Consider the following 18,955-nt stretch of genomic DNA (forward strand, 5'->3'; position numbering starts at 1 on the left):
TAAGCTTTTAATTTTGTCGTTTGGTTTGAATTTATGCATTTCTAGTGTCGAAAAAAGTAAATCATAAAGTTTCGTAATCGTCTTTTTGATTTCGAAAAAGGAGCTTGTTTATGTTTTTCACTTGAAATCGAATTCAAATTTGTACAACAGCTTTCTTTTTAGGCATCAATATTAAGAAAGCGAAAACAAATACATGCATATGTGCATTTGCCTTTTGATAGTTTGCATGCTTTGATTTAGGAAAAGTGCATTTACAGTGTGCTCTATGCTCTTTGAGAAAAGATGGTGTCTTTCTTTTCCCCTTGTAGCTAGGATTTTCATTGTTGAAAAGATATAAAAGCCTGCTTATCATATTTAGACTGCATTTAGGAATTGTATCATACATCTCGTGGTGATCCAAAAAGGCAAACTTCTAAGAAAGATCAACCTAAAATAAATTGAATGAACTTAACAACGCTTTGTAACTTAACGCACAACATAGAGGTCTAGGCTAGAGACGTGTTCCGGCGTCGTAAAACCCGGTGACTGTCGATCTCGCTGATGGTTGGGTGATTCCTCCTGAGAGACGATAAGCGCCAGTACGGATTGTGCTCCCACATACCATCGAGTATATATTGGGAGACCCATATAGGCATAAAACATTTATCCTTAGGAAGCCGTGTCAGCCACCCTACTGATCGCAATGCACTGAACACAACATTCGGGAAGATTGGCTGCCCGTACCTTAAAAAGTATTCTGCGGTTTTGCGAAAAGTTTGGCACACCCTCTACCTAGAACTCCAGAGCAGTTCCTTTTGGCCTTTTTCAGACTCTATAACGGAAAAAGTCCATCCGAGCATTTGTCACTTCGGGCTCGTTAAAACATCGAAGGAGACTAGAGTCATCTTTTGCTTTTTCTCGACTCTTTAAAATTGAAAAAGCAAGTTGTGTATAAGCGTCGTTAAAATTTATTTTAAATGGAATATTCATACCCTTTTTCCTGCGTTGATCTTTAGGTTGAGAAAATGGAGCCTACCAACCAAGGAATTCCACTTGGTGGAAATCCTAGTCCCTTCTCCTCTTGGGGAGATGTTGGTGCGCCCCATGTGGCCACATTGTCGCTTCCAGGACTGACAATTGGCTTGCCGGTCTGGCTCTTCTCAACCAATGTCGTTCAGAACACCACTATTCCTGAACATTCGAATCAGCAGTTAGACCAGTCCAGAGTTACCCACCAGCCTTCTACTTCCTCTAATTCTTCCTCTCCGCCTTCCTCTTCGCTTGACGGAACTGGTAAAACGAAAAACCAAGTTCCTAAGGAGAAGAAGGAAAAGAAGAAGAAAGAGAAGAAGAAGAAGGAGCCAAAAGCGAGTGGGGGCAAACAAGTGTCGTCTGACAAAAATCCACACACAACACTGACTAGGCCTAAATCGCCATGTGTCATATGCAAGGGAGACCATTTCCACAGAGATTGTCCCTGCATCCCTCGGATACTAAGGGACTGGTCTCCCCGTTTGCACAATCCGGTGGCATCAACCTCTGATAGCCATGTTGAATGCACACTGTCAACTAGCGAAAGTGAAGTCCTTGGACAAAAAGGGAGAGCTAGATCTCCCTGTAAACTGTGCAAAGCCAATCATGCTATCCACCGTTGTCCCTTCTTAGACGAAGCGAAAAGAGTTTTGGATGATCATCTGGTCTCACCGTTACGACTCCCTCCTGGATATAAAAAACTCTTGTCGAGTCCTTCGTTAGTTGAAAATCTAGCTGGCCCGCTTAAGTGGTCAGCTGAAGCACCGGTCATTGAAGATGAACCAGCTGAATCCATACCTGACGAAAGTCAAAAGGTCGAGGCGGCAGTTGACCCGGTCTTGCCTTCAGAGATTTTATCTTCGAATGATACAGTCACTGAAGAGAACAAGGATGACACCATCCAAATTCTCTTCATCAACACAGACTCCGACGAGCATGGGGGCAATCCCCCCATTCCTTTATCGCAGGAAGGAAGTTCGTTAGAGCAATACCCGGCTGTCTACTCGGTCCCACCACCAAGAAACCTAGTTGTCTCCTTCGACTAGAACCAACTAGGCAGACCCCATTTGCTAGCAAGCATACCATTCAGAATTATCGTCCAAATATACAGAATGGTCATGGCTGGCACCATCATTGATGAGGGGGCATCTATGAGTATCCTTTCGTCTACTGCTTGGAAAGCACTTGGTTCGCCAGCGCTTTTGCCTGAAATGAGAAATCTGATAGGCTTTGATAAAGGAACTAGTCGACCTTTAGGGATCCTCCCCAATGTGCCCATAACATTGAAAGGGAAGACCGTTCAAATGAACGCGATGGTCGTTCAAGGACCCTTGGATTATAACCTACTCCTTGGACAAGACTATATATATTGCATGGGAGCCATCGTCTCCTCACTCTTTAGAGTAATGTGTTTTCCACACGAAGGAAGAGTGGTCAAGCTCATGGACCAGCTTTCATTTCCCGGATCACGCATCGCAAATAGTCATATACCATCCCTAAATGGTCTCTTCACGCAAGAAATGTCTCAACCCATGGTCCGTCCTCCCGATGAGCGCGAGTAATTTGGAAGGATATGACTGGAACCCAGGGGGCATGCGTCCTGGTCTGCTTCGACAGGAAAACTTTGGGTATAGGGTAGGTTTCCGCGGGAGAATATGACTAGTCCATACCCCGTCCGTGATTGGAAGAGGGGTTGTTCTAGAATAAGATTCTCTTGTCAAAGTTATGTGAGTTGGCAGAACTGAGTCAATCACCTTTGTCTATCTCGGTAGACATTGCTGAAGAAGTGTTTTGTTTGAAAGATTAATAGAACAATCTTTCGGTGACTTATAAGAGGTAGGCCTCTCTCGCTGAAACAAATTTTTTATCAGACTAAAGTAGGGGTAACCTTGAAACTCTGTTTTATACCTGGGGGCATGCAACCCTTATGGAGTGCAAGCAAGGGGTAGCTATTTATTTTTAAAATTTTTAGGTCCTCCCTTTAAACCTGTAGGTCTAACCCTTTAAACTCGTAGGATTGGTCATTTCTGAACTTGCATAAAGAAAGGATGCGGGGCATAGCTTTGTAAGGCGCAAGCTCCATAAAAAATGGGATCTTAAATGAGACATTCTTATCATATGACTGGATTAATCGAGCAGTTTTAGCACATAGTTCATGCTCGTTAAAAAATAAACATAAGATCGAGCAAGTGTTTCAACCTGCGTTTAAGCTCGTTAAAAAATGAACTATCCTCCAGTAAATAACAACCATGAATGTAACATTATCAGCCATTAAAGCCTTGGTCGTGTTTGCACCGTAAAATATGAAAATATTGCCGAGTTTTGTCCTTCCAGCTCGTTAAATCGACCGGAAGTGCTATCCCTCCTCTAGATTTTAATCTTTTTGGACCTGAGGGATTATTGCACAAAAAGATCGAGCGCTTTTTTTGTTCGACTCATTAAAACTATCGAAAACTCATCCCTTCTGTATTGTTTTATAATTTTTCGGACTTAAGGGATTAGATGACGAAAAAGGACTTTTGGAGTTAACTTTAGGTACCTTTTTAGACTCTCTAAAAATGAAAAGGACCGAGTTATCTTTGTCGTTAGACTCGTTAAAAACATTAATAGCGACAAACTTGTCTTTAGACGAGAACGAGTTTCACTATCGCTAGGCTCGTTAAAACATAGCGATGGGTTTGCCCGAAGGGAAAATTATAGAAAAAGCATATGTTATCCTCCTCAAGCTTGACAAAAATAAAGAGGTACTGGTCAGCAATGACTGGGGAACAATTGGGAAGAAACTCAAAGAACTTTATTGGTAGCAAGTAGCTCTTGAACATGACACTTCCACTCCATGCCTGAGTCGGGTTGGGTTGTTTCATTCACCGGTCACATCACCATGGTCTCGCCATACCATCCACCTTTGGGGTAAATGCTACCAATCCATCACATAAGTGTCGCCGATATGTTCAAGAGAAGTCATCCAGAGAATTCAACCGTGTCCCATCCACTACCATATATTATCCTTCATTCTTTCATGACCGCCACCCTGAACCATATATCATCAGATCGTTTTCACCTCCATCAAAATCATTTGCTCCGTTTCGTGTCACTAATGTGGGATACATCAAGGCCCTCCTTTGATGGATCGCTTCTTGTCGACATCAGCTCATTATCCAAGAACTTGGTCTAGGAACACCCCCTTCAGTGCTTTGAAGCTTGCATGCCTCAATGGCAAGTTTCTCACTTCTGGCGACAGGTATACATCAATGACCTTCGACCAAAAGATTTTGCGTGGTGTTCGACGCCAAGTCCTTTATTCACACCACGTGAATTGTACTGCAGTACCTTGAGGGTCATTGTCATTATCGGTGATTCCTCTCGCGCTTGCTAACGGTTTACATCATTGACTGGTAATCAAGCGATGTCTTTCCATGTTTGACTTCAGAACATTTCTCACATGGATCGACTTGTACTTAGAGTGAAGATCGGACGAGATTGAAGACCCCGGATCTAGTTTCATCCATCCGTGCTGCGATATATATTCAGGAAAAATAAAGACATTAACATGTACAGCATTGCAGCACAGATAATCATCCTACCAAAAGGATGATGATTTCATCAAAATCATCAGTCTACCATCAGACGATTGTCTGTCCTATGTACAGAAAAATGAATTTATAAAGCTGAGCATGGGAATGCCCGCCTCAGATAGATCATGAAAATAGTATGAAAAATAATGTATTGTATTGTATCTTATTACAGGTCTCCTCCCAGCATTGAATGAACTTCGGATCCTCCTAATAAAGCATTTCACCCGATAAACGGCCTCACACTTTAGGGGGCAACTCTTATAGACATTTTTGTGCCTTACAGCATTGAGCATGAAATGTCCATAATCCAAGGGATCCAAAGTCCCTAAAAGAGTTTTTCCTTCCCCTAAAGGAACAAGGTCAACCAATGACAGCTTCTCCCAGAAGTTCTCCACCAAAAACAGCTCAAAAACAGTCAATTCAGGATCAATTCAGAAGCTCTTCTAGCTACCTGCGTTGCAGTGCACCCCAATACACTAGCTGGGTGCATTGCAACGCACCTAAAGGCACTATCAGGGTGCACTGAGCGGGAAATGACAAATGTCAAACTCATTCAACGAGGTGGAAAGACACTGGAAGCTTCCAGAATCTTCTCCAATGACACTTGCCTCAATGAATTCGACTAGTGATGAGTAAGAGTCTCTCAACCTCCAAGTGGAAGCAAGAATTGACAGAGAGAAGCCACAAGTCAAAACATAAGCTGACTCATCCTCTCTGCTTACATCTATATATGGATCTCTCACCCAAAGGTTCAGGAGGCTGGAATTTTGTACTTTGCAGAGAATTGCTGTTGGTTTGGGATTGAGATTAGTACATTGGGTGATTTATGCTTTGTTGGAGGAGAGGAAGGGATTCCTTTGCTGGGAGGTAGATGCTAGATCGGAACTCACTTGGTTGTATCTCCTCTTGGACTTTCTTATTCTATCAATAAACTATTTGAGTTTCTCCTACATGTTGTGTACCAATGATGTTTTGTTATGCTTACATGTTTAGCTTAATCTGATCTTGAGATTTTTATGAATGTATATCTGTATCTTCGTGTAGTTTCTCTCTCTTGTGATCTTGCAAGAATTCGGTGAAGCTGGGCCGGTGAAGGAGCAAGGAGTTGGGAGCCACTGAAGAGAGGAGTGATTGGATCAACAAACTAGCGGAAGACACAGGTTAGTTACATCCTTTCTCCTCATTTACATTCCATAAAGAAGAATACTCAATTAGTTTTCCTTGTTTGTTGCTAAGGCACTGTCACACCTTAGAGTGGGATAGGGGCATTCCGAATGGATACTTTTGCCAACAACAATGGACTCTTGGTGCTACCCTGTTAATCTCCTAGTCTTGCATACACAGTCCCCAACTGGTGGTCATCACCTTATTTTAGGATGGTCATGGCTTGCAACCGCTGATGCCTACATCGGATGTTGATAAGGAGACATGATAATTTTTAATGGGGAAAATATGAAAAATCTTATTCTTTATCCCCTTGCAGAATCTAGCTTGTAGAAAAATCCCAAGCAGAACTCTTTGTCTTTGGATGGGATTGAAATTCAACAACATTAACTTCAGCCAATGCTTACTATGGGCCAAATCGTCTGCTTTAAGAATGAGACAAAGGATGATACTATCAGCGCTTTTATCAGCAGCCCTCATGCTATTGCAGATCCAGCTTGGATGTTTTAGAATCAGTCATTTGCTGTGAGATACAGGAAACTATCGGATCGGAAACTGAAGGCGAAGACTTACCTATAAGAGTACTTTCTGATAGCATACCTATGAAGGCATTGAATATCAACCAAAATCTTTCACTGGACTAGAAAAAACAACTCCTTAAGATCTTTTGAGAATAGAAAAAATCTTTTTTTTGGGATTATACTGATATGAAAGGTATCCCTGCTGATTTGTGTACTCATCATATTTACTTCAAAGAAGATTTTCGACCTGTAAGACAACCTCAAGGAAGGATGAACACTTCCTTGAAGAACATTGTCAAGGAGGAGCTTCAGAAGTTATTGGTTGGAGGATTTATTTACCCAATGTCAGATAACTAGTGGGTATCCCCACTAGTCATTGTCCCTAAAAAGAATGGTAAATGGAGGATTTGTGTAGAATATAGGGAGCATAATAAAGAAACCCTGAAAGATCATTTTCCTCTGCCATATCGACCAAGTCCTTGATACCCTAGCTGGAAAGAAGTTCTTCTCTTTATTGGACATGTTTAGCGGGTATAACCAAATCCAAATAGCTCCTGGGGATCAGGAAAAGACTAACTTTACATGCCCTTGGGGCACATTCACTTACCGAGTCCTTCCGTTTGGTATTTTTAATGTGCCTACCACCTTTCAGAGGGAAATATTAGGGATTTTTTCTGATTTACTTAACGAGAGTGCTAAAATTTACATGGATGACTTCACGCCATATGGGGGGTCATTCGAAGAAGGATTGGAAAACATGGGGAAATTTCTTCAAAGGTGTAAACAAATGCATGTTTCTCTGAGTACAATAAAATGTCATCTGATGAGAAAAGAGGGAGTAGTGCTGGGACATTTACTTTCAGCTGGTGGGATACAAGTTGATCCTACCAAGGTAAAGGTAATTATGCATTTTCATGTACCTAAGACACTGAATCAGGTACGTAGTTTTATTGGTTGTGCTAGCTACTAAAGATGTTTTATAGAAAATTTTTCTAAAATTGCATTTCCACATTTTCAGTTGTTAACTAAAGACGCAAAATTTTTATGGATAGATGATTGTGAAGTAGATTATGAAAATATTAAAGAACTAATCTTCCAAGCTCCAACCTTACATGGTCCCAACTAGGAACTTCTATTTCTTATCCATGCAGATGCCTCTCAAACGGTTGTGGAGTCAGTGTTGGGACAACAAGAGGAGAAGAAGCCATACGTGGTCTATTACGTCAACAAGAATTTAACCTCTGCTGAGTTAAACTATATGGTAATGGAGAAAGAGTTCTTGGTTGTTATCTATGTTGTTAATAAATTGCGACACTATATTACTAGGTATCCTACTTTTTTGCACACTGAAAATGCAGCAATCAGGTATTTGATGAACAAACTTGTAACTCCTACACTTATAAAAAGGTGGTTGTTATTACTTCAACAATTTGATATCACCGTTATAGATAAACCAGGCAAGGATAACGTAATTGCTGATCTTTTGTTTAGATTAAATGCTAACAATGAAGGAGAACCTATAGAAGATAGCTTCCTGAATGAAAATTTGTTTGCGATTTCTACTAATACCCCTTGGAATGCAGATATTGCTAATTATTTGGCTACAGGAAAAGTACCTCAACATTTGTCATAAAGGGGGACAACAAAGGATTATTCATCATAGCGGTTGTTACTCATGGATAACATGATATATTTTTTATATAGGGGGTGATCAAAAGATTCGTCATTGTGTAGTAGAAAGTGGCATATATGAGGTTCTGAGAGCCGCTCATGATGGCCCTTGTATGGGGCATTTTTCAAACAAGCAAACCGGACAAAATGTGTTACAGATGGGATATTACTAGCCATCTATCTACAGTGATGCACAGAACTATGTTCAAAGATATGATAGATCCCAACAGATGGGTCAGCTTGGCTATTTAGATGAAATGACATTACAGCCACGGTAGTTCTCGAGCCTTTTGAAAGATGGGCCATTGATTTTGTGGGTCCATTTAACCCACCTTCACATCAGAAAGTCCACAGTTTAGTCTACACAAATTATGTGGCAAAGTGGGTGGAATCCAAGGTTGTAGCAAAAGCGACAGAGCAGGTAATCTCGTACTTTCTATTTGAAGAAATCTTTTCCAAGTATGGTACTCGGAGAGAGATAATTTTTGATGGAGGAGAACAATTCATGTCACACATGATAGTAAAGCTTATGGAAAAATATGGGATCAAACATAGGATTACAACCCCATTTCATCCTCAGGCGAACGATTAAGTGGAGAGCACAAAAAAAGTATTGGAAAACATTTTCACCAAGACCATGGCAAATCATCATCTAGATTGGGCTTAAAAAATTCCTAAAGCTCTTTGGGTGTATAGAACAACGTGGTGGAACACGACATGGTTTTCACCATTTGAACTTGTGTATGGAAAATCCCCATAGTTCCTAGTAGAATTTGAAATCAATACGCTTAGAACAATTATAGAAGTTGGACTGGATCTTTCAGAAGCCCATAAACACCAGCTGGAACAACTGAATGAGTTGGATGAAATTCATTTAATGGTTTTCCAGAGAACTACTACCATACAGCAACAAAGAGCAAATTTGCATGATAAATTTATTAAAAATAAGGTGTTTCAGAGAGGGGATTGGGAATTACTATATGATTCCCACTTTAAGTATTTTAAAGGAAAGCTTCACTCGCGATGGCTGGGACCATATGAGATTGATGTGGTATTTGACAATGGGACTATCAGATAGGTTACAATCAATGATTCCCATGTTTCTTTCATTGTAAATGGACATTTACTTAGACTCTACCATCGCCCAGCCTCCAGAGAAGCCTTCATCAAACATCTCTCTGAAAAATATGGACTAAAGGTTGTTGGTGCAGAAAATACCTCCTCTACATCCTTGAATTAAATATATATAAATATATACATATAAATATAAATAAAATGTTGCTACTACTCACTTGTTTTATTTTTGTAGGAGCTACTATCAAAGAAAAATAATGGAGGAGATGAAAAAATTCTTGAGTAATTGGGACAGTCACTCCACTAATATTGATCTTCTTGATAAATTTTCTAAGTATTGAGTGTTGTTACTCCACATGCTATTACTCCTTGGGTGCTGTTACTCGGGTGTTGTTACTCCTCGGGTGCTACTACTCATTGTTGTTGTTACTCCTGAAAATTTCCTAAGTATCGAGTGTTGTTACTTGTCGGGTGTTGTTACTCATCAAGTGTTGTTACTCCTTGGGTCTTATCATTCCTTGGGTGTTGTTACTCCTTGGTTGTTGTTACTGGTCAGGTGCTATTACTCCTTGGCTGTTGTTACTCCTTGGGTGTCGTTACTCCTTGGTTGTTATTACTCATTGGGTGTTGTTACTCGTCAAGTGTTGTTACTCCTCAGTTGCTATTACTCCTCGGTTACTATTACTCCATCAATGTTGTTACTCCACTATTGCTGTTACTCCACCAATGTTGTTACTCCGTCAATGTTGTTACTCCGCCAACTGTCCGGTAAGTCACCAGGTACGTCTCCATTAACTTTTATATATTTGATTAAATATTATGTGGACAAGACATTGACATGCAGCGGATGACTATTTATAAGTTGGGGGGTTGCCGTCATAATTAAACAACAACTTAATAAAACCACACTAATGATTGAACTGCTACCATAATTAAAACTTGTGCGATGGTATGTGATGCAGGGGCATCTAACCCCCTCCTGAATCAAAGAAGAATCCAAAGAGGAACGAGGAGGACGTGGCCACAAAAACCATATTTTCGTAAATTAATAGAGTTTTTGAGTGATTTTGGGAGATGTTTTTGTGGATCATAACAGATTCACGCTTTTGTAAATATTTATAAGCATGTTTGTATGCGTGAGATGAGGGGACGCACTAGTGAGAATACAATGTAATCGGTGTGGATTGAGTGACTAAGGCTGCAATGCCTTATTTATACTGTGTGTTTGTATATAATCAGAAATACATATATTATCAATTTTCTGTATGTTGTGTTATGGATTTTTACAGTTTAAAATTATGAGTGAAATCCTGTGTTATGAACTTGTCGATCTGTCGGTGGCGATCTATGCGTTGTTAACTGTTATTGTTCTTTGAATGCAATTATGGTTTGAAATTGTGTGTGATGACGGATTGGGTTAATGCCAAGTTTGGACACACATAGGAACAAATTCTATATGGAATTGGACCTTACGCTGATCAAAGGATAACCTGGAGTTGCGTTTAATTATAAGGACGGAAGCCGTGTTCATCATAACATTTGTTACTGGCCCATCGAGTCTGCAGTTGTTAACAACGTTAAGAAGTGGCCAGCAGAACAGCTAGTCTAAGGCAGCGTGCTTGAAGTTCATCATTCTTATATGACCGCAGAAATGGATCTGTATAACAAGGAAGAAAGATTGATGTGGTTGTTTCTTTTGTAATTGTTTGAAGGAACAGGTGCAAACGCGTCGGAATGCTGGAAGGGGAAATTGATACCGCATTGAGATTGCCGATATCCGATTTCCACTTGCATCGGATGGAGTTGGGTGGGTCGACGGATCTGCCGACAAATATAGGGCACCCATATTATATTTTAAAATCCCTCTATTGCAATGTATTGTATTATTATGTGGTCGTGAGGTTTAGACCTATATTGCATGCTTGTGATGATGATTAAAGTGATGCTCAATTTAATGAAGACCCACGTTAATAAATTAAAAGGTGTAAAGTTATTTAGAACGCTTCCGTCGGGACTTGTGGGCCATAATCCACAGGCCCAGGATTGAATTTTTGCATGAAAAGGGATTTTGGGCTTACCCCAAGATCTCATTTTCATTAAGTGGTATCAGAGCGGGGAAAGGATTTCCTGCGAGAAGGGAGAAGAGTGAAAATAGAAGACGCAGAGGTACAGTTGTTGAAGACTGGAGAGTTTATTGTCTTACTGTCGTGCAGAGAGCAGTAGCGGATGGTGAGAAGATTTGCAGCAACCTAGAGCAAGGTGTGCTCAATTGGTTGTAGAGGAGAGAACCAGAAGGATTCCAAAAGACCGAGTGCGGAGGGCTTGGTGAGGTATCGTGTAACAGAGGAGACTGTTACTGCAGAGGCAGATTGCAGCTCACAAGTTAAGCTGTTACAAAGACCAGAAGCATATGACCAGGAGGTCATAAATTTTTGTGCCTCAGGAGTTTGATGCAGGAGCATCTAACCCCCTCCTGAATCAAAGAAGAATCCAAAGAGGAACGAGGAGGACGCAGCCACAAAAACCATATTTTCGTAAATTAGTAGAGTTGTTGAGTGATTTTGGGAGATATTTTTGTGGATCATAACAGATTCACGCTTTTGTAAATATTTATAAGCATGTTTGTATGTGTGAGATGAGGGGGCGCGCTAGTGAGAATACAATTTAATCGTTGTGGATTGAGTGACTAAGGCTACAATGCCTTATTTATACTGTGTGTTTGTATATAATCAGAAATACATATATTATCAATTTTCTGTATGTTGTGTTATGGGATTTTACAGTTTAAAATTATGAGTGAAATCTTGTGTTATGAACTTGTCGATCTGTCGGTGGCGATCTATGCGTTGTTAACTGTTACTGTTCTTTGAATGCAATTATGGTTTGAAATTGTGTGTGATGACGGATTGGGTTAATGCCAAGTTTGGACGCACATAGGAACAAATTCTATATGGAATTGGACCTTACGCTGATCAAAGGATAACCTGGAGCTGCGTTTAATTATAAGGGCGGAAGCCGTGTTCATCATAACGTTTGTTACTGGCCCATCGAGTCTGCAGTCATTAACAGTGTTAAGAAGTGGCCAGCAGAACAACTAGTCTAAGGCGGCGTGCTTGAAGTTCATCATTCTTATATGACCGCATAAATGGATCTGTATAACAAGGAAGAAAGATTTATGCGGTTGTTTCTTTTGTAATTGTTTGAAGGAACAGGTGCAAACGCGTCAGAACGCTGGAAGGCGAAATTGATACCGCATTGAGATTTCCGATATTCGATTTCCACTTGCATCAGATGGAGTTGGGTGGGTCGACGGATCTGCCGACGAATATAGGGCGCCCATATTATATTTTAAAATCCCTCTATTGCAATGTATTGTATTATTATGTGGTCATGAGGTTTAGATCTATATTGCATGCTTGCGATGATGATTAAAGTGATGCTCGATTTAATGAAGACCCACGTTAATATATTAAAAGGTTTAAAGTTATTTAAAACGCTTCTTTCGGGACTTGTGGGCCATAATCCACAGGCCCAGGATCGAATTTTTACATGAAAAGGGATTTTGGGCTTACCCCAAGATCTCCATGATGTCCATCATTATTCTGCATAATCATTGGCATGCATTGGGATTTGAAATATGTACCTTTTCATTTAATACATAGTAATTACCATACCATTCACTACATCCACCGTGATTCTCTTCGTTTCATGAGAAATTACCCACCTTTTACTATTGTTCCACCTTATTCATGTTTTTACCATGTTATTACTACAAGAAGTTGATCATTGTCACTCCTCCCAATGGTCTACTGTGTCCAAAGTGCCGTTATATTTTCTATAGGATGGGTGGACTGGTTGTTCGTCATGAACCCAAGGATACAACCTTGGTCTATAGAAATGCAGATGTGTGGTGGGTGTTTGTAGAGGTAGGATGGGATGTTTATTTCAACATACTGTAGGGGTTCAACGGGGGATCATGGTGGAATTCACAATGAATTTGGACGAGAATTGATCACGGGTTAGAGGATTAGAAATCCCTGTCATGAAGGAGGCCATTGTAGAAGTTAGTGGGTTAACGAAGCAAGGGAAGAAGTGGTTCTCAAGGAAGGCTCAGCTACCCAAGTTCCACAAATTATTTTTGCAGGCTGGAGAAAGAGTTGTTATGAAGGGAAAGGGGTATGACCGAAAGTCCTTGCTACATCCATGGGGTGAAGTAGTAGGCTTTGTTATGAAATATATAACCTATGAGGGGCAGTTTACCACCCTGTTCAAATACCACTTCCAAATTCTAGCCCACCTTCGATTTCCACAGGCACAAGTTTATTCTCTGAACATGCCTTTCTTCTTGACGAAGAGTCTTCAACTTATGGTATAGTTCGCTTGACGCTCATGTCAAGTGCTGGCGGTCCTCACAAATCATGGACTGGTTCGGCTACTCATCATGCATGCAGTGACACAATTACAGGTACCTTGGGTGCGATTCCTCAAGATGACGGAGGAGGAAGTGGTAGCTGTTATAGCTGCTAGAGGGGAAGAACCTGAGGAATTCAAGAAAGAAGAAGAGGAACCAGAAGAAATGCAAACGGAAGAGAGAGAAGTGGTTGGTAACACAATTGAGCTTGTCACACAAGAACCAGCCCCGACTGTGGAACCTATTAATGCAGAAATGGAAATGGAAGTGGAAGAAGCTGTGAAACCCGTTAATACAGAAATCGAAGTCGACGAAGTTGTGAAACCAATTAGAATAGAGATGGAAGTGAAAGAAACTGTGGAACCTATTATTGCAGACATGGAAGTAAAACTTGAAAAAACAGTTGCTGACATAGCCGAGGTTGTCACACAAGAACCAGCCTCGTTTGTGGAGCCTATTATTGTAGAAATGGAAGTCGAGGAGACGATTGGTGATATAGTCAAGGCTATCACATAAGAACCAGCCTCGCTTGTGGAATCTATCGATGGGGGTATGAAGGCAATGGATGGAGTTGATGCTATTTTTCAGGAATCAAATTTCATTAATGAAGCACAAGGAGAGGGAGTTCTGGTAAGAGTTGGAAAGTGATGTTGTTACACTAGGACTAGCACCACTTGCCCAAAGAAACGTGGATGTTGAAATAAGTGGGGGTGCTACACAAGAACCACCACCAACCCAGTCAGGAGAGGAAAATGTGGAAGAGTTGGATCCTGAGGTTGATGATGTTCCACAAAAACTACTGTCGATCGTACGACAAGAGGCACCACATGAAGAAGGCTTGACCCAATTGAGGGATGAAGGTGAAGAAGAAAGAGAATCAGAAGTAGCTGGCAGGACTAGTATTGATGAAGCAGAGGATATTCCCCACTCTCTGTTTCAAGCTACAATGAAAAGAGGAGTGAGGAAGGTCCATTCCTCTGAAGATTCCACAAAAGAAATTGGTGTTCCTCCCATATTTAAGTACGTCATCCCGAAGGAGGGCACAACTATTATTGGCTCACTACTTGAGGATTCCCAGTAGGGGCCTCTTGAAGAAAACGTTAGTGAAGGAATTTTGACAACAAGATTGGATCAAGGGGCAATCATCGAAGGCACTGTCCAAGCGACAAAAAATCCTGAATTGAGACAAGCTGAGGAGGAAAGTGATCCCGAGGATAGGAAACCAAGTAAGGAAGACTTGATGAAGGAACCAAATGATGCCTCGAAAGACAATCCACCACCTCCTGAACCAACTGCATGGCTGGGAAATGAATTTACTATTAAACAAGAGTGGGTGGAACAGTGTCAGAGGAGAAGAACACCTCCCAAGGAGAGGTATCAGCTTTAGTTTGGAGACACCATGCGATTAAAAATGGAGGTTTGGAAGCTGAGAAGGTAGGTATCTTGGCTGAAAAAGAAGGTAAAGAAACATAGATGGAAGGCTCTAAGGCCCAAGGTCGAGGTCTCCTTGGCAACTGTATAGACCGAAGATGTTCCCACAACTTCTGCTACTACATAGACTAGTCCTATAGAATAGTTGTTTGAGGCCAGAGAATTCTTCTTAGCAGACAAAATTTATTTAATGAGCTAGATGAAATTCGTTTAATGGTTGTCTAGAGAACTACTGCAATACAACAACAGAGAGTCTAATTGCACAATAAATTTATTAAAAAAAAGGTGTTTCATAGAGGGGATTGGGCATTACTGTATGATTCTTGCTTTAAGGATTTTAAAGGAAAGCTTCACTCGCAGTGGCTGGGACCATATGAGATTGATGCGGTATTTGATAATGGGGCTGTTAGATAGGTTACAATCAATGATTCCCATGTTTCTTTCATTGTAAATGGACATCAACTTAGACTCTACCATCGCCCAGCCTCCAGAGAATCCTTCATCAAACATCTCTCTGAAAAATCTGGATTGAAGGTTGTTGGTGCAGAAGATACCTCCTCTGCACCCTTGAATTAATATATATATATATATAAAATGTTGTTACTACTCACTTTTTGTCTTCTTGTAGGAGCTACTATCAAGGAAAAATAGTGGAGGAGATGAAAAATTTCTTGAGTAATTGGGACAATCACTCCACTAATATTGATTTCTTGAGAAATTTTCGAAGTATTGAGTGTTGTTACTCCTCAATTGTTATTACTTGTTGGGTGTTATTACTCCTTGGTTGTTGTTACTCCTTGGGTGTTGTTACTCCTTGGGTGCTATTACTCATTGTTGTTGTTACTCCTGAAAATTTCTAAGTATTTGGTGTTGTTACTCGTTAGGTGTTGTTACTTGTCAAGTGTTGTTACTCGTCGATTGTTGTTACTCCTTGGGTCTCATTACTCCTTGGGTTTTGTTACTCGTTGGGTGTTGTTACTCCTTGTGTGTTGTTAGTCCTTGGGTGTCATTACTCCTCGGTTCAAAGGTGATTTAGCCAAAAAAATCTCAGTACTACTGGCCCTTTCAGCAACAGTCCGCGTAGCGCGGATTGAGGTCTCACCCGTAGTAGTATTGGAGGGTGCTAGAACTAGGTTTCCTCACCCTGAAGTAGTATTGGAGGGTGCTACAACTAGGTTTCGTAGCTCACAGCTTGAGATGTTGCCTTCATGTAGCCCTACTCGGGGGCTGAACATTGTTATTACCCAAGCCCTTACTAGTGTTTCACTGTTAGTTGATTAACTTAGCTTACTTACATGCATTAAGCTATACTTAGCAATATCAATCATTCATACAAGTGCATGCAGTAAATAAATAGTATAATTGCAATTTATATCAAACAGATAATAACCCAAGAACACATACATGGAATTAAGTTAAAAATTATTTTTATTATTCTCTTCCTTGGTTATAGACTCGACTCCACCCTGCACACTCAGCTGCAAGGGTCCACACAATCAACTGCGGACTACTAGGCCTCTGCACACTCAGCTACAAAGCCTTCTCCTATGCTATGACCCACGACACACTTAGATACTTTTTACTCAATCACTTAGACTTGTTCTCTCCTTTACAATTAGAGCCTCGCTCTATTTATGCAATCTCATGGTCCCTGGATGATGGGTAGGTTGGCATTACATTACAAACTAGGGCGGACAACCCTATGACTCTAACATACTTCCACGCCCGCAATTCACGGGGCTTTACAAAATCATTCGGTCAAAACATGGGCTTTAAGCCCTAAAATATGCCTCGGGGTGATTCCATGCCCAACAAGGTGTTGTTACTCGTCGCATGTTGTTACTCCTCGGTTGCTATTAATCCTTGGTTGCTATTACTCCTCGGTTGTTGTTACTTCGTCAATGTTGTTACTCCACCGTTGTTATTACTCCACTAATGTTGTTACTCTACCAATGTTGTTACTCCATCGTTGTTGTTACTCCGCCGATGCTATTACTCTGCAGATGTTGATACTCCATAGATGTTGTTACTCTGCCGATGCTATTACTCCATTGATGCTATTACGTCACCAGTACTGTTACTCTTTCAATGTTGTTACTTGTTATTGTTGTTACTCCCTCGTTGTTGTTACTCTGCTATTTCTCTACCAACTATTAGGTAGGTTGCCAGGTACGTCTCCATTGACATTTATATATTTGATTAAATATTTTGTGGACAAGGCATAGACATGCCGAGGATGGCTATTTATAAGTTGGGGGGTTTCCATTATAATTAGACAATGACGTAATTAAAACTGCACTAATGATTGAACCACTACCATCATTAAAACTTGTGCGATGGTATGCTCCATGATCTTCATCATTATTCTGCATAATCATTGGCATGTTTTGGAATTTGAAAGATGTACCTTTTCATTTAATACACAATAATTACCATACCATCGTTGCATCCACAATGATTTTCTTTATTTCCTGAGAAATTACCCACCCTTTTACCATTATTCCACCTTATTCATTTTTTTACCATGTTGTTACTGCAAGAAGTTGGTAATTGTCACTCCTCCCAACGGTTTGCTACATGTAAAGTTCTGTTATGGTTTCTACAAGATGGGTGGACTAGTTGTGCGTCATGAACCCAAGGATACAACCTTGGTCTGCAGCAATGTAGATGTGTGGTGGGTCTTTGTAGAGGCAGGATGGGATGTTTATTTCAACATACTGTAGGGGTTTGATGAGGGGATCATGGTGGAATTCATGATGAATTTGGACGAGAATTTCTCATGGGTTAGAGGACTAGAAATCCCTCTCACAAAAGAGGCCATTGTAGAAGTCAGTGGGTTAACACAACAAGGGAAGAAGTGGTTCTCAAGGAAGGCTCTGTTGCCCGAGTTCCCAGAATTATTTTTGTAGGCTAGAGAAAGAGTTGTTCTGAAGGGAAAGGGGTATGACCAAAAGTACTTGCCACATCCATGGGGTGAAGTAGCAAGCTTTGTTATGAAATATATAATCTATGAGGGGTAGTTTACCACCTTTTTCAAATACCACTTCCAAATTCTAGCCCACCTTCGATTTCCACGGGCATAAGTTCATTCTCTGAACATGCCTTTCTTCTTGATGAAGATTCTTCAACTTATGGCACAATACGCTTGATGCTTATGCCAAGTGCTGGCGATTCTCACAAATTATGGACTGGTTTGACTCCTGTTCATGCATGCAGTGACCCAATTGCAAGTACCTTGGGTGCAATTCCTCAAGATGATGGAGCAGAAAGTGGCAGCTATTATCACTGCTAGAGAGGAAGAGCCTGAGGAATTGGAGAAAGAAGAAGAGGAACCAGAAGAAATGGAAATGGAATCATAAGAAGAGGTTGGTAACACAATTAAGGTTGTCACATAAGAACCAACCTCAGCTGTGGAACTTGTTAATGTAGAAATGGAAATGGAAGTGGAATAAGTTGTGAAACCCGTTAGTATAGAGATGGAAGTGGAAGAAACTATGGAACCTGTTATTGTAGACATGGAAGTAGAAGTGGAAGAAGCAGTTGGTGACATAGTTGAGGTTTTCACACAAGAACCAACCTCATCTATGGAGCCTATTATTGCAGAAATGGAAGTTGAGGAGACGATTGGTGATACAGTCAAGGCTGTCACATAAGAACCAACCTCGCTTGTGGAATCTATCGATGGGGGTACAAAGGCAATGGATGGAGTTGATGTTATTTTGCAGGAATCAAATTTCATTAATGAAGCGCAAGGAGAGAAAATTCTGGTCAAAGATCTGGAAAGTGATGTTGTTACACTAGGACCAACACCACTTTCCCAAATAAACATGGATGTTGAAATAAGTAGGGGTGGTACACAAGAACCACCACGAACCTAGTTAGGATAGGAAAATGTGGAAGAGGTGGATCTTGAGGTTGATGCTATTCCAACACTAGTGTCGACCACATGACAAGAGGCACCACACGAGGAAGGCTTAGCCCAATTGAGGGATGAAGGCGAAGAAGAAAGAGAATTAAAAGTAGCTGGCGGGATTGGTATCAATGAAGCAAAGGATATTCCCCACTGTTTGTTTCATCCCACAATGCGAAGAAGAGCA

The 18,955-nt window shown here is 40.7% G+C and overlaps 1 protein-coding gene across 1 annotated transcript in view; it reads left to right on the top strand.

Annotated features, from left to right (window-relative positions):
• The first annotated feature begins 18,334 nt into the window (after nucleotides 1-18,334).
• The window catches only part of LOC149148630 (putative protein phosphatase 2C 47), a 101,940-nt gene continuing 101,319 nt past the window's right edge, over nucleotides 18,335-18,955 (top strand). Inside the window, exon 1 of the mRNA XM_089442228.1 lies at nucleotides 18,335-18,485. Within this exon, the coding sequence (XP_089298354.1) occupies nucleotides 18,335-18,485 (151 nt within the window). The remainder of the gene's footprint in view (nucleotides 18,486-18,955) is intronic.

This window comes from Pinus tabuliformis, chromosome 9, assembly GCF_031772625.1.
Source record: "Pinus tabuliformis cultivar Carrire ecotype Pingquan chromosome 9, CPIR1, whole genome shotgun sequence".
Taxonomy (NCBI): Eukaryota; Viridiplantae; Streptophyta; class Pinopsida; order Pinales; family Pinaceae; genus Pinus; species Pinus tabuliformis.